At 37.7% G+C, this 15,108-nt stretch overlaps 2 protein-coding genes across 11 annotated transcripts in view; one reads left to right on the forward strand and one right to left on the reverse strand.

Annotated features, from left to right (window-relative positions):
- The window catches only part of PREPL (prolyl endopeptidase-like), a 40,565-nt gene extending 32,253 nt beyond the window's left edge, over positions 1-8,312 (forward strand). For all 8 annotated transcript variants that reach the window (XM_021708654.1, XM_008050228.1, XM_021708653.1 and 5 more), the window contains 6 exons: positions 601-776; positions 1,878-2,094; positions 6,130-6,279; positions 6,687-6,810; positions 7,642-7,715; positions 8,083-8,312. In XM_021708654.1, the coding sequence (XP_021564329.1) occupies positions 601-776; positions 1,878-2,094; positions 6,130-6,279; positions 6,687-6,810; positions 7,642-7,715; positions 8,083-8,172 (831 nt within the window). In that variant the 3' untranslated portion in view covers positions 8,173-8,312. The remainder of the gene's footprint in view (positions 1-600; positions 777-1,877; positions 2,095-6,129; positions 6,280-6,686; positions 6,811-7,641; positions 7,716-8,082) is intronic.
- The window catches only part of SLC3A1 (solute carrier family 3 member 1), a 45,670-nt gene continuing 38,593 nt past the window's right edge, over positions 8,032-15,108 (reverse strand). For 2 of the 3 annotated variants that reach the window (XM_008050225.2, XM_008050223.1), the window contains exon 10: positions 8,750-9,379. In XM_008050225.2, the coding sequence (XP_008048416.1) occupies positions 8,939-9,379 (441 nt within the window). In that variant the 3' untranslated portion in view covers positions 8,750-8,938. Of the gene's footprint in view, positions 9,380-15,108 lie in introns of all 3 variants that reach the window. The other variant, XM_008050226.1, reaches the window with a different exon arrangement.

The raw sequence follows: 15,108 nt of genomic DNA on the forward strand, positions 1-15,108 counted from the left end.
AAAATTTTAAAAAATAAAACTTGCGTAAAATTTTGAATTTTTTTTTAAATTAAAAATGGGTCTTTGAAGAGGTTACAGTAGATATTAGTAAAGTCAACAAGATATTTCTGGTCCTAATCGTTGAGAAGACTGCCTATAGAGGACAGAAAATTTAGCTGGTGAGACTTCTGAAGTCAGCATATTCGTAAATATCAAAGATGAGAAGTGCCAGTATCTAGCCCTAGGCACAGGGAGAATTCTGTACTTTACTGGGGGTCTCTAACTTTGATAGGTATTTTGGCTAGACCTGAAATTTTATGGTAAGAGTGGATAGTGAAGAATTCTTTATATTACACTACTAACATGAAAAACTGCATTTAATGAAATGTTTTCAAGCCAGTCTTGCTTCTCTTTTCTGGTTAATGTTGTAGGTCAGCAAAGTAACTGAAACCTAGAATCATATGTCTTTTTAGAGACCATATTTTGTCCTAAACAAATTTGTGCTCGACGTTCATAGGTAGCACATAGGGGAGAAAGAGCACTTCAGTGTATTTTAAATGAGGAGAAAACTTTTTTAAAAAAAACCTCTTATTTACATGCATATTAATTATTAATTTCCAGGATGGAAAATTAGTGCCAATGACTGTTTTCCACAAAACGGACTCTGAGCACTTGCAGAAGAAACCTCTCTTGGTACATGTATATGGAGCTTATGGGATAGATTTGAAAATGAATTTCAGACCTGAGAGGCGGATATTGGTGGATGATGGATGGATATTAGCATATTGCCATGTTCGGTGAGTCAGTATACCTTACTTACCTGGCATATAAGCACTAGAGCATTGTGGCAGATGTCCCAATAGTATAATAGCGAGCAAAGGCTTATTTTCTCATTTCTGTTGAATTTATGTATTCCTAAATCTGTGCTGGTAGAACTTGATTCTATTACAGGTCAGTTGATCCAGAAAGCGAAGTGGCAGATTTTTAGGATTTTTGAGTAGCTGTACAAGTCTTTGTACTTAGTAATATTATTATTGCCATTCAATTCTTCTAAGTTTGAATTTAAGCAGCCTCTCAAGCTGAACTCCAGTTTTCCATTTAACTTCCTTTTTATTTTAGCTGTTCTCAAGACACAAATAGTATTTTATATTTCTGCTTAAAATCCTTTTCCACCTGCCCATCTCCAGAACAGAGTCCTTGGTGTGGTATTCCTAATGATCTGGCTTGTCTCTAGTGGCACGTTATCATCCCATCCTTTCAAATGACATGCTCTTGACAGAGCATGCTCCTTGCCCTTGTACATACTGTGTCTTCTCTGTGTCTTGGTGCCTTCCCTTTCTTTGTTTGCCCTTCTGGAAACTCAAATTCTTCATTCACAACTGAGCTTAGGTATCATCTCCTTAAGCATTTGTGTTCCTGACTAGTCTGTATGCTCCTAACCTGGCAGATGAATATTTTTTCCTCTGCTTCTGTAATACCTTGAATACACTTATATTACAGCAGCAACCACTTTGCTTGGTAACGGTTTTTTTCCCCTCACAAAATTATGATCTTCTCCAGGGCAGGGGATTTTTGTTTGTTTATATTTTTAAGGTCTGCACTTAGCACAGTGCCTGATAAATAGTAGGCAGGAACTTAAAATATATATTTTTTGAATCAATTTTTGATTGTATCAGAGGTTGGCAAACTTTTCTCTGAAGAACAACACAGTAACAGTCTTTGTAGGCCACAAGCAGTCTCTTGCATATTCTTTGTTGTTGTTTTTCATACAAAGTAAAGTAAAACCATTCTTAGCTTCAAGGCCATACAGAAGCAGGCCTCCCGGTATAAATTGCTGACCCCAGCCTACATCATTCACATTTTATTTCCACTAAAACTTTTTTGCCCTTCAATTTCAGGGGAGGTGGTGAGTTAGGCCTCCAGTGGCACACTGATGGCTGTCTAACTAAAAAACTCAATGGCCTTGCTGACTTAGAGGCTTGCATTAAGACGCTTCATGACCAAGGCTTTTCTCAGCCATGTTTAACAACACTGACTGCTTTCAGTGCTGGAGGGGTGCTTGCTGGAGCATTGTGTAATTCTAATCCAGAGCTCCTGAGAGCAGTGACTTTGGAGGTGAGTACACTCTGTCTCTATGGTTTACAGAATGGAGGAGGTGTGAAGCCATAGGCTGCTCTAAGAAAAACATTTCTGTTTTAGTTTTACCATAGCATAGGTATGTAATAAAGCGTTAAAATTTTGGTTTCTTCCCCTCTCCCCCCTTTCACCCCCCCAACCGGGGTAGGGTCTTAGGGTCTTACTCTGTTGCCCAGGCTGGAGTGCAGTGACTTATTTTTAAATCACTATAACCTCGAACTTCTGGGCTCGAATGATCCCAGGTAGCAGGGACTAAAGGCATGTACCACCATGCCTGGCTAATTTTTTTAAAAACTTTTTTTGGAGACAGGGTCTCATTATGTTGCCTAAGTTAATCTTGAACTCCTGGCTTCAAGTGATTCTCCTGCCCTGGCCTCCCAAAGCACTGGGATTTTAACTGTAGCTCTAGGAGAGCTTATAAAGTTATTTTAATCCAAGTATTTACCTTTATTCTTCTCTGAAAATGTATTTCAATCCAACTATTAACCCTTATTCTTCTCCAACAATGTTCTTTATTCATTTTTAAGGATTTGTACTGAAAGATATTAATGGCTCTTCCCATTGATCATTTGTATTTGTAAAAATGTTTAGAATTGGTGGAAAAGAATCAAAGCATATATGATTCACAGCTCCAGAAAGTCAAGTAGAGCATACTGTGACCCTGGAATGCATTAAATCCTTTGATTCCTAGTAAGCTTAACAATCTACCACCCATCAACATTTCAGTCCTGGATTTAGAGGCTATTTTTAGCTACTGCATTCTTAATGGTCTTTTGGACATAGTTTTTCTATACTTTAATTGAAACAGCTTATCCTGTTCAAAAAATGACCTATAGTCTTGTATCCAAAATTATGAGGTTATATTATAGCAGTTGGTTTCACCTCTGTTACTCGCCTGTGAAAAATAATGACTGAGATGGAGAGAGTATAAAGTATTTTCAGGGGGGTTTGGGGTTTTTCTTGTTGGTTTTTTTTTGTATGTTTGTTTTGTTTGGAGGGGGTTTTCTTGAGGCTGAGGAGTATATACTCTGGACTTATATTAAGTAAATAAGTTTTAAATGCTCCTAATCTGTACATCTGTTTTTTAAAAATAGAAATACTAAGTATGGAAGAAAAAAAACCTATGCACAAAGATAATAATGGCAGAATTATATACAGTGTAAAGAAAAAAACAACTTGCTTTCAATTTTTAGAAATTAGAAGGGATATCATCAGAAATATATGTGTAAGGATATTTTTCCCAGATGCTTATTATAGCAAAGAACAGGAAACAACCTAAATATCTAGCAATAGGGATTCATATATAAGTCATAGTTCTTAATTATAAGCACCAAAAGCCAACTCTGACTAACTTATTCAGGAAAAGGGATTTTTTTGTTTTGTTTTGAGTCAGAATCTCACTTTGTCACCCAAACTGGAGTGGAGCAGCATGTTCTTGGCTATTGCAACTTCAACCTGCTTGGCTCAGGCGATCCTTCCGCCTCAGCCTTCTAAGTAGCTGGAACTACAGGTGCATGCCAGCACACCCAGCTAATTTTTTTTTTCTAGAGATGAGGTCTCACCAAGTTACCCAGGCTGGTCTTGAACCCCTGGGATCAGGCAATCCTCTTGCCTCGGCCTCCCAAAGTGCTGGGATTATAGGCATGAGCACCATACCCAGCAAAAAAGAGATTCTTAAAGGATATTATATCAGGGAAAGGTGGATCTGTTCAAAACCAATGTCAAGAGGCAGCACAGGCCAGCTTGGTGGCTCAGCCTGTAATCCCAGCACTTTGGGAGGGTGAGGCGAGTGGATTGCCTGAGCCCCAGGTTCGAGACGCGCCTGACCAAATTGGTGAGACCTCATCTCTACAATAAATCAAAAATTAGCTGGGTGTAGTAGCACACGCCTGTAGTTCTGGCTACTTAGAGAGCTAAGGCAGAAGGATCACCTGAGCCCAGTAGGTCGAGGCTGCAGTGGCCGGGAGCATGCCACTGCATTCCAGTCTGGGTGACAGAGTGAGACTCCAACTCAAAAAAAAAAAAAAAAAAAAAGAGGTAGCACAGCCAAAGAGAGTTGGTCCAATGAAGCTGTCACTGCCACTACTGCTAAGCACGAGTTCCCTCACACTGCCAGTGCTACTACTAGAAACTAGATATAGTTGTGACACTTTTATCAGAATTAATTCTCCATGATCCCCATTTCTTTTGAATCGCTGACTTCCCGTGCAAAGTATAGGTGTCTGATGGGCAGATGTAAGTCACCCATGTGGCTACTTCCAAGCTCCTGGAAAAGGTGGGACAGAGATTCTCTGGCATTTAGTATCTCTACAACAAGGCTCTGTCTAATAAAGCTGGAGATTTCAAATGCAGAAAAGGAGTTCAGATGCTAGGCAGCAAAAAAAATGGCAGATACTTGACTATACCTGGTAAAATTAATATGAAGAAAAGTGAAAAACATGTAAACGGAAGAATACAAAGCTAAATGAAAAACATAGTCTACGTTTTATTAACACTGGTTATGAGCCAGTGGGTGATTTTCTACTCTTTCACCTTGGATATTTTCCAGATTTTCTTTAATTAGCATTTTTTACTTTTATTGTAAGATGTCCAATAGGTGAAAGAGACTTTATATGCTGTTGGGTTATTTTGTCATTTTTTAAAACTGTTTAATTGTGGTAAAATAAAATTTACCATCTTAGCCATTTTTAAGTGAGCAGAGAAGTTCAATAGTGTTAGGTGTATTCACATGGCCATACAATCTCCAAAACTCAATTTTCATTTTGCAAAACTGAAACTCTGATGCCATCAGACAACTCTCCGTTTTCTTCTTCTTTTCCCTGCATCTGGAAATCACCCTGTTCTACTTTCTGTTTCTATGAATTTGACTACTCTATGTATCTCACATAAGTGGACTCATACAAAATATATCTTTTTGTGACTGGCTTATTTCACTTAGTTTATATTCTTGAGGTTCATCCATATTGTAACTTGGATCAGAATTTCATTCTTTTTTAAGGCTGAATATCCCATTGTATGTATACACTACATTTTACTTATTCAGTCTTCCATTGATGGACACTTAGGTTGTGTCTACCTTTTGGCTGTTTTGAATAATGCTGCTATGAACATGGGCGTACAGATATCTATTCAAGACCCTACTTTCAATTTTAGAGGGTATATACTGAGGAGTGGAATTGCTGGATTATATGGTAATTCTAATTTAACTTTTTGATGAACCACTATGCTGTTTTCCATAGCAGCTACACCATTTGACTCTCTATCCAACGGTGCATAAGGGTTCCATTATATTCATATCATTGCCAACAATTATTATTTTTGGCTGGGAACAATGGCTCATGCATGTAATCCCAGGCGTAATCCTTGGGGGGCCAAGGCAGGAGGATTACTTGAGCCCAGAAGTTCAAGCATTAGCATTTGTTACAGAAGTTCAAGACCAGCCTGGGTAATATAGCAAGATGTTATCTCTAAAATAAAATAAAACAAAATAGTTAACTGGATTTGGTGGCATGTTCCTGTAGTCCTAGCTACTTGAAAGGCGAAGGCAGAGAGAATCACTTCAGCCCAGGAAGTAGAGGCTGCTGTGATTGTGCACCCCAGCCTGGATGACAGAGTGAGACCCCAACTCAAAAAAGAAAAAAATATATTATTTTCTGGCTTTTTAAAAACTGTAGTAACCATCCTAATGGGTATGAAGCAGTAGCATTTATCACTTTTATATTTTAAAAATAATGAATAAAAGACACCAATCTAAAAATAAGAATTGTGAAATTAGAAGATAAATTCTTACTTGTTATGTAAAGATCATTTAAGGAGCCTGAAAGTTTAAAATAAGGTTATAAATTACAGGCCCCCGGTAAGGATTGAGTAGTTAGTCTGGCTTCTGGGAATCTACATGACTTCTTGAGCTGTTTTCATGCACATCAGTATGCATGTTCATAAAGTGTCATATTTTTCTGAAACAAATTGTACCAACCTCTTACTTGAAATATATATTTCTTTGACTTTTTTAAGGCACCTTTCTTGGATGTTCTCAACACCATGATGGACACTACGCTCCCTCTGACATTAGAAGAATTAGAAGAATGGGGGAATCCTTCATCTGATGAAAAACACAAGAAATACATAAAACGTTACTGTCCCTATCAAAATATTAAACCTCAGGTAGTGAAAGACAGTTATGTTATACTATCCTTAAGTGATAGAGAAGATAATCAGAAAGATACTTAACTGAGCTGAGGCAGAAATTAGTATGACTTTAGAGATGCTTCTATTTATCAAACCCAAATGTATTTCTGCACCATCTCTTTTCATGTTCTATGTTTGTTTCAATTTAATACCTCAGGAGAATAGAATTATGCCTTAATTACTAAATTAGATAAGGTCCTGGTCTCTTTAGTCAAGAAAAGGTTATGCCAGGTTACAGGTTGTCTTGGTACTATGGTACTGAGGCTGTCTCAAGAATACCAAATGACCCACTTAGGGGAAAAGAATTGGAGGTAATTATTTTTTTACAGTAGAAAGCAACCTATGGAATAATGTAAACCCTTTGTACATGTGTTTTCTTTTAGCATTATCCTTCAGTCCACATAACAGCTTATGAAAATGATGAGCGTGTACCTCTGAAAGGAATTGTAAACTACACTGAGAAACTCAAGAAAGCTGTCATGAATCATACTAAGAACACAGGTGAAGGTAGGCGACTTCCTAGAAATAGGGAACTTGACCAAACAGACAAGTACCCTCAGCACACTGCTCAGAGTCATACATTTCATGCTATGACCAAATCATCTGCCCAGAATTTAGGACAGACAGTTGTTTTCCTCTGTTGACTACCCAGTTGAAGTGTATACAACTGTAAATGCCTCACCTCTTTTTCAAAGTACAGTATTAAAATTAGGTAGGCAGGACTCAAAGAAAAAAGTAAATTTAAATATCAAATATAACTTGGAGATAGACTATCATACAACCACTCATTCATTTAGCAATACTTATTTATTGAGCCATTATTCTTGGGAATCTCTAAAAGATTCTGAAGTTTTGCTTTGGCGCATTAGTGCCCAAACTAGCTGCTTTAATTTCTGCTAGATAATTATTTCAGTTTTACTAGGTAAGAACTTCTTCCAAGATATACTGGGTTCAAGGGCAAGGGAGACGCACATACAAGTCAGTTTTCCAATATTCAGCTCTATTTCTCAGTCCCACCTATTGCAATATTGATGTTTCCAGGGCATAGGACTCTCAGAGATCCATAGGGCCACTCACCTGTCTCCTAGGTCACAGGCTTCTCCGTGTTATGCTACAGTCTCTTCCCTCCAGCATCCTCTGCCTCAGGCCTCTTCCTGCTTTCCTAGTTTTAGAAATGTGTCTTTTACAACTTGCTCATCTCTTGGTTGTTGGTAATGATGGTTGTTTTTGTCTTTATTCTTTTGCTATTATTTAAATACAGTGCTCAAAAGGAGAGGGGAGAGATGGGTCGCAATCTTCCAAAGACCTTCTAATTGTTTTATATGTTAACTTTTTCAGGCTATCAGGCCCCCAATATTATTTTAGATATTCAGCCTGGAGGCAATCACGTTATTGAGGATTCTCAAAAAAAGGTACGTTATCAAGCCCCTCTCAGTTGTCAGATTCCCGAAGTAGAGATGTGTTGTATTTACACTTTCAGTAATTGTAGCAGGGTTTATGGCAAATTTGCTTCAGAAATGTCAGGTCTATGGCTGAGACCCAGAAGGGGGAGGGAAGGACGCTGTGTCATTGAAGAGGAAAGGCTCTCTCATAGTTGATAAGTGAACTCTGTTAAAGACAATAATTGAATCTTAATTGTTGGAAGCCTTCTGGCTCTTTCCTGAATAAAAGTATTCTGGCCATAAATTGCTGACTTTAGGGAGACAAAGAGAAGCTTAAACACTGGAGTTTTACCACAAAGACCCTCTGTCTAATTTTTTTTTAATGTATTTCTTTTAGATCACAGCCCAAATTAAATTCCTATATGAAGAACTTGGACTTGACAGCACCACTGTTTTTGAGAATCTTAAGAAATATCTAAAATTCTGAAATGGTACATTCAACTGGGAATTGGAAATACTGAAATAATTCATAGTCTGCTTTCCAATTGAGTTAGCAAAAGTCAGGTTTTCAGATAACTAATGTTTTTAAATGTGCTTCTCCATCTAAAATTTTGCTTAGTCTACATCTCACTTGCTTTTACTATTCTCTCCATTGATGCACATGCCTGTTAACCTAGGAAAGCTGTTTTCAAGCCATGCTCCTCAGAAAGACGTGGAGTAGGAGGCTAGGGAAGGACTTCTGACAGCAAAGACCTCTAGACCTCGCTTCCAGTCAGAACAGCTTGCTTTTGTCTGTCTTGTCTTAACTAGGAATTTCTTTATTCGTTTCCAAACCAGCATCCTGCCTCTTTGCTAGTGAATGTTTTTAGACATGGCAGTGTCATCCTCCACTTTCTATGATTGCATTTTAGGGGAAAAGATAGTATTCTTCCCACTGAAAATTCACTTAGAACTTTTGAATAATCTGGGGTCCTAATTTTCGTCTCCTCTCATTGATGATCTCTCATTTGGTCTCTCATTGATGCTATCCAATAAACTTACAGTTTCCTACAAGCGATACTTTTCTTTTAAACATTTTATTTTAGCAAAACATTTGAGAACTTTTCCTAAAGCGGTTACATTCAAGCTACAGAAATATCTAAGAATTAATGATCGATCTTAAAGTTGACCCAGCAGCAGGCTGTACATGAAGCTACTGCAAATGATTATAATCCCAACAGAAACCAGTATCTTCATCTCTTTCATAGAGGTGCCTAGCACACGCTGTACAGTATGTTCAGTACACTGGAATAACATGCCTGACTAGAAACAAAGCATCTGTCTCTGAAGGCTGTTTGATGATGAAGGAGATTCTTCATGTTGTGTTCAAGGATGAGTCCCTCTCCCTTGTCCAGAAAAATGCCCCTCGTATCAACCTCACTGCCTTTTTTGGCAGAATTGGTACTTAATCTTATTCTCAGTCTTGAGGGAAGGTATGAAATCATTTCTTGTAGATTTAGCAGTGTTGATTCTCCAAAATTCAGAACCACGATGAAGACTCTGTTTATGCCATCCAGCTCTCTTGTGTACACAACAGAGTGGCTGTCATTCCTCAAAAGGCAAAACCAGCCTCTGCTGAGGAGCAGCTCATTGGCATGAAGTAGACTTAACTCTTGATATAACTTCAAAGCCGATCCAGGCTGAGTCTTTTGGGCCTATTTTTAAAAAGAGTATTTAAATAAATGTTTGATCTTAATAATTGTTTTTAAATATTTTTAGTATCTTGTAAAGAATTATTTCCCCAGAATACTTGCTTCAGTTGTGCCCCTTAAAATAACTACCAATTTGTAAGCATTAATAAATGGATAAGAATAAGTTACATTAAAATAGACAACTAATACAAATTCAGGGTTTCAATTGTCTGGGAGTCATCGCAGCATGCACAGTGCTCTGCCACGTCATAGAGTTTCTGTAGAGACCAAATTGACTCAACTTTAGGAATCCCTAAACAGATGTCCTTATCTAAGTTAATGAATATTTAACTTACCTAAATATAGTTACTCTTGCTATATTGTAACTGCCAAACGCCTAAAAGAGAAGTCTACTGTGGCAGTGGACTCAGACTTCTGATGAACTTGGGCCTAATTTGTTTTCTTTTGTAGAATATGTAAGTTGCTGTTGTACAAAGATCATGTAACTTAGCAGATATGTATTTCTTGCATAGCTAATGATGGAACAGAAAGTTTCAAAAAACAATACAAAGCAAAAAGCTGCCTAATGTGAAATTGTAGATTTCTTTTTTTTTTTTTTGAGTTGGAGTCTCACTCAGTCGCCCAGACTGGAGTGCAGTGGCCGCTCCTGGCCACCGCAGCCTCGCCTGCTGGGCTCCGGTGATCCTTCCACCTCAGCCTTCTGAGTAGCCGGAATTACAGGCATGTGCTACCACACCCGGCTGATTTTTTGATTTATTGTAGAGGTGAGGTCTTGCTGCCCAGGTGGGTCTCGAACCCGCGGGCTCAGGCAATCCACTCACCTCAGCCTCCCAAAGGCGTGGGATTACAGGCTGAGCCACCGAGCCCACTTTTTTTTTTTTTTTACCATAAAAGTAGCATATGTTCATCAAAGAAGATTTGTGTATATTTTATAGCTATACATAATTTAATGACAACGTCAACTTGCTTTTTCTTTGGCATTTCAAGCATTTTCCTGTTTTGTAGCCTTCATAAATGTCATTTAAATGACAGAATAATAGTCTGTGGAATGGTTGTACCACATTTAACCATTCCCTTTCATCTTAACATTTGTGTTCCTGGTATTTTCTTCTATTGTATTCCCCTCCCCCAGTATTTTGTATTATTTATTTAGAATAGCTTATCAGAAACAATTACTTTGTCAAAGAATATAGGCAACGTGATACATAATGCCAAATTATTCATAAGAGCTGTTGCCAAATCAATGAAAATGTTCGTATCATTGTACTCTTGCCATCTATGTTTACTGGGGTGGCGGTTGTTGTTCTTGTTGTTCTTCTTCCTTAGGGGTGGGTGCCTAATATGTGTTCCTTAATGACTAATTAATGGATGTTTGAAAAACTATTTATTCTCTGTTTATCAGGTACAAAGGTATTTATGGTACATGTATATGACTTGTTGAAATCATTACTTACATTTTCTCTAGCCTTAGATAATGCATGAGAAGCATATAGTTCAGTGCCACTCACGTAAGAAGTGTCCAGTAAGTGTTAGCTATTATTTTTGTCTATTTGAGTTATCCCTTTCTAGAAGTATGTTGAAGTCTATTCTGGTAATTGTGGATTTGTCAGTTTCTCTTTGCATTTCTCAGAGTTCTTGTTTTTGTATATTTTGAAGCTATTGTTAGATGCATAACAATTCATGATTTTTAGTGGAATGTTCTTTTATCAACTTTTTGAAAGTTGCCTTTGTGTCATAGTATGCTTTTCATAGTGAATTCTATTTTGTCTGCTATTAAATATTTCAAAGCCTGCTTTTTGTAACTTTATTTTTGACTAGGAAATGCATGCATATAGTATAAAATTCAATACAAGAAGAAATATACAATATAAAGGTTTTCTTTTAACACCATTCCCTAGCCTCCCAGCTCCCATCCTGGAGACCGACATTATTAGACAGACACTATTCCTATTTATGTGTTCTCTTGTTTTTATGCATCAAATAAAATGATATATTCTGTGTCTATGCAAACATATGTAGATATATTTTTCCTCCCTTTACACAAATGGCATGTTACCATTCTATTCTCTTTTTTATTATTTAATACATACTACAAATGGTCTCATATCAATGTATATAGAACTCCCTCATTATCTTTTTAAAAGGCGTGCTAGTCTCATCATTGAACTGATTTTCTGTTGATAACATATTTAAATCATTTCTAGAGTCTTCTGCTATTAAAAACAGTGCTGCAGTCGAGATTCCTTGCATATGTATCATTTTGCACATGTGGAAGTGTTCCTAGATACAAATATGTGGGCATGGAATGACTAGGTCAAAAGGTATATGTGCTTGCCTTACATTACCAGACTTAATACTTCATGAGTATGGACTAAACAGTTTGGTTGGGATGACCTCAGAGCATAACGAAACCTCCAAATGATGTCAACCTAGACTAGACCAGTCTAAGCAAGAGATCACTTATTGACCCAAATTATGGGGTCGAGTTACCTGGAAATAACAGTGCAATCCTGTTCTAGAGTTCATATTGACAATAGAATCCACAACCTCCATGTTGGATCAGAACATCCCAATGGTATAACTAGTATTAATGGTTCGTTCATTCAGTGATTAAAGTCCTATGTGATCTGAGTTCAGACTGAAGTACTACAGGTTAGTTTCTATCTGTTTTTTTCTCCCAGTATGAAAGAACAAGAGAAATAGGGCCTACTTCAACCAAGCATCCTAAATTTAACAGAAGAAATAATCTAAATCTAATAAATTAATTTTCATTACCCTGCCCAAGAAGAAGGTTCGTTTAGATGGCAGAGCCCAGTGATTGCATAAACTTAAAACTTTAGAATCAGAGGTTCAACTCCTCTTCTTAACAATTTGTTCATAATCACTTTCCTTGGCTCTCACTGATTACTAATCTGAGTTGGACTAGAAATAAATATACTAGCCATTATTCCTATTTTAATTTTTAAAAAAAGCTAATCCCCAATCAACTGAGGCTGACACCAAATATTTTCTTATTCAAGCCACAGCGTCTATACTTCTTATAATAACCATATTTAACTCCTCCTGATTATCCCCGCTATCCTTGCTATAGCATTTCTAACATTAGTTGAACGAGAGGTCCTAGGCTATATACAACTTCATAAATAACCCAACATCCTTGGTCCATATGGCGTTCTGCAACCCTTCACTGACGCTATGAAACTTCATCCAGCAACTCACGTCATCATCCCTCCTATATATCATCACCTTATCCTTTGCCCTCCTTATGTGAATCTCTCTCCCTATGCCTCACCTCCTCATTAACATTAACATAATGGAGTCCTGTTTATTTTGGTGACATCCAGTCTGGCGATCTACTCAATTCTTTGATCAGGGTGAGCATCTAACTCTTAAATATGCATTAATTGGCGCACTCTGAGCAGTAGCCCAAGCAATCTCATATGAAGTTACTCTGGCTATTATTCTTTTGGCAGTTCTTCTAATAAATGGGTTTTTCACACTATCAGCCCCTATTACAGCCCAAGAATACTCCTGAATAATTCATCATGACAACTAGCTACAATATGATTTATCTCAACACTAACAGAGACCAATCGAGCACCTTTCAGCCTAACAGATGAGTCAGAATTAGTGTCAGGCTTTAATGTTGAATATGCTGCAGGGCCCTTTGCCTTGCTTGACATAGCAGAATTCACCAATATTATCACAATAAATGCTCTAACTACTATCACTTTCCTAGGAGTACTACATGATATTTTCATACCAGAAATTGTCACAATCAACTTCATAATAAAGACATCCTTACCATTCTCTTTTTATAAGAGTTCGAGCATCATATCCATGATTTCAATGTGATCAACTTATACACCTGCTATGAAAAAATGTCCTCCTTACACCAGCTCTGCACATATGACATATTTCAGTGCTCATCTGAATATCTAGTATCCCCCCACATATATAAGAAGTATGTCTGACAAAAGAGTTACTTTGCTAGAGTAAATTATGGAAGCTTAAGGCCCTCTTATTTCTAGAATTATCGGAGTTGAACCTATTCCCAAGAATTCAAAAGTATTTGTGCTACCCAATTACACCGTATTAAGCTAAATAAGGTCAGCTAAATAAGCATTGGGCTCATACCCCCAAAACATTGGTTTATATACTTCCCGTGCTAACAACCCCTTGATTTCTCCTCCATCCTCCTTACTCTCTTTATAGATTCCATAATCACGTTCCTTAGCTCTCACTGATTACTAATCTGAGTTGGACTAGAAATAAATATACTAGCCATTATCCCTATTTTAATTTTTAAAAAAAGCTAGTCCCCAATCAACTGAGGCTGACACCAAATATTTTCTTATTCAAGCCACTGCGTCTATACTTATAATAACCATAATCACAAACGATCTATACAGGACAATGAACTGTCAAACATCTTTAACCAAATATCATCCATTATGTTTGAAAAAAATGCTTTTGAAAACTATAAACTAACTACAAGCTTTCTTTTTATCATTCACCTGCTTTATCTTTAATTCATTTTGTGTCTTTTGTTTTAGCTATGTCTGCTATATCTGTATTTCATCTTCTCTAATCTGGGTGTTTTTATCTTTTAGTAGGTGAATTTAACCCATTCATATTTGTAATTATATTTAAACATAATCCTGAAGCCTTTCCTTTTTTTATTCTTCTTTTATTTATGGTTGTACTACCGTTTTGAATGTTCTCTTTTTAGTTTTTTATTGGCTCAATTATTATGTAATTTTTTCCTTCTTTGAAAATTATACATTTATGTCTATCCTTCTAATGGTTACCCTTAAAATTGTTTTTTTGGGTTTTTTTTGAGTTGGAGTCTCACTCTGTTGCCCAGACTGGAGTGCAGTGGCCACTCCCGGCCACCGCAGCCTTGACGTGCTGGGCTCCGGCGATCCTTCCAAGTAGCCGGAATTACAGGTATGCGCTACCACGCCCGCCTGATTTTTTTATTTATTGTAGAGATGAGGTCTCGCCGCCCAGGCGGGTCTTGAACCCGCGGGCTCAGGAAATCCACTCACCTCAGCCTCCCAAAGGCGCGGGATTACAGGCTGAGCCACCGAGCCCAGCTTACCCTTAACATTGTAATGATCATTTTAAAAATGTATTTGTCTCAATATCTATAATAATGCTGGCCAGTAGAACTTTTTGTAATGCTAAAATCAGTGCTGAACAATTATCATACTATAAGAAAGCGATTGGCAGTAGTGGAAAACTGTTGGGGGGATGGGATTGGCAGTTGAGGGAAACTGCTAGGGGAGGAAGGGGTATACCTCATCAACAAGCGTACCTGCATGATCAATGTTTATATACCTAACCCTGAAATGTACCCTATATCTTTATAATAAAAATAAAATCAGTGCTGTCCAATATGGTAGCCACTAGCTACTTGAAGTGTTAATGTGATACAGGAACTGAATTTTTTTTTTTTTTAATTCGGAGTCTCACTTTGGCACCCAGGCCGGACTGTAGTGGCACACTGCTCACGGCCACTGCAGCCTCAACCTGCTGGGTTCAGGTGATCCTTCCACCTCAGCCTTCCAAGTAGCTGGAACTACAGGCATGCGCCACCATGCCCAGCTAATTTTTTGATTTATTATAGAGATGAGGTCCTGCCATGTTGCCCAGGCTGGTCTCGGACCCATGGGCTCAGACAATTCTCTCGCCTCTGCCTCCCAAAGTGCTGGGATTACAGGTGTGAA

The sequence above is a fragment of the Carlito syrichta genome, unplaced genomic scaffold (genome assembly GCF_000164805.1).
Source record: "Carlito syrichta isolate Samal-C Ts95f unplaced genomic scaffold, Tarsius_syrichta-2.0.1 Scaffold143284, whole genome shotgun sequence".
In the NCBI taxonomy this organism is placed as follows: Eukaryota; Metazoa; Chordata; class Mammalia; order Primates; family Tarsiidae; genus Carlito; species Carlito syrichta.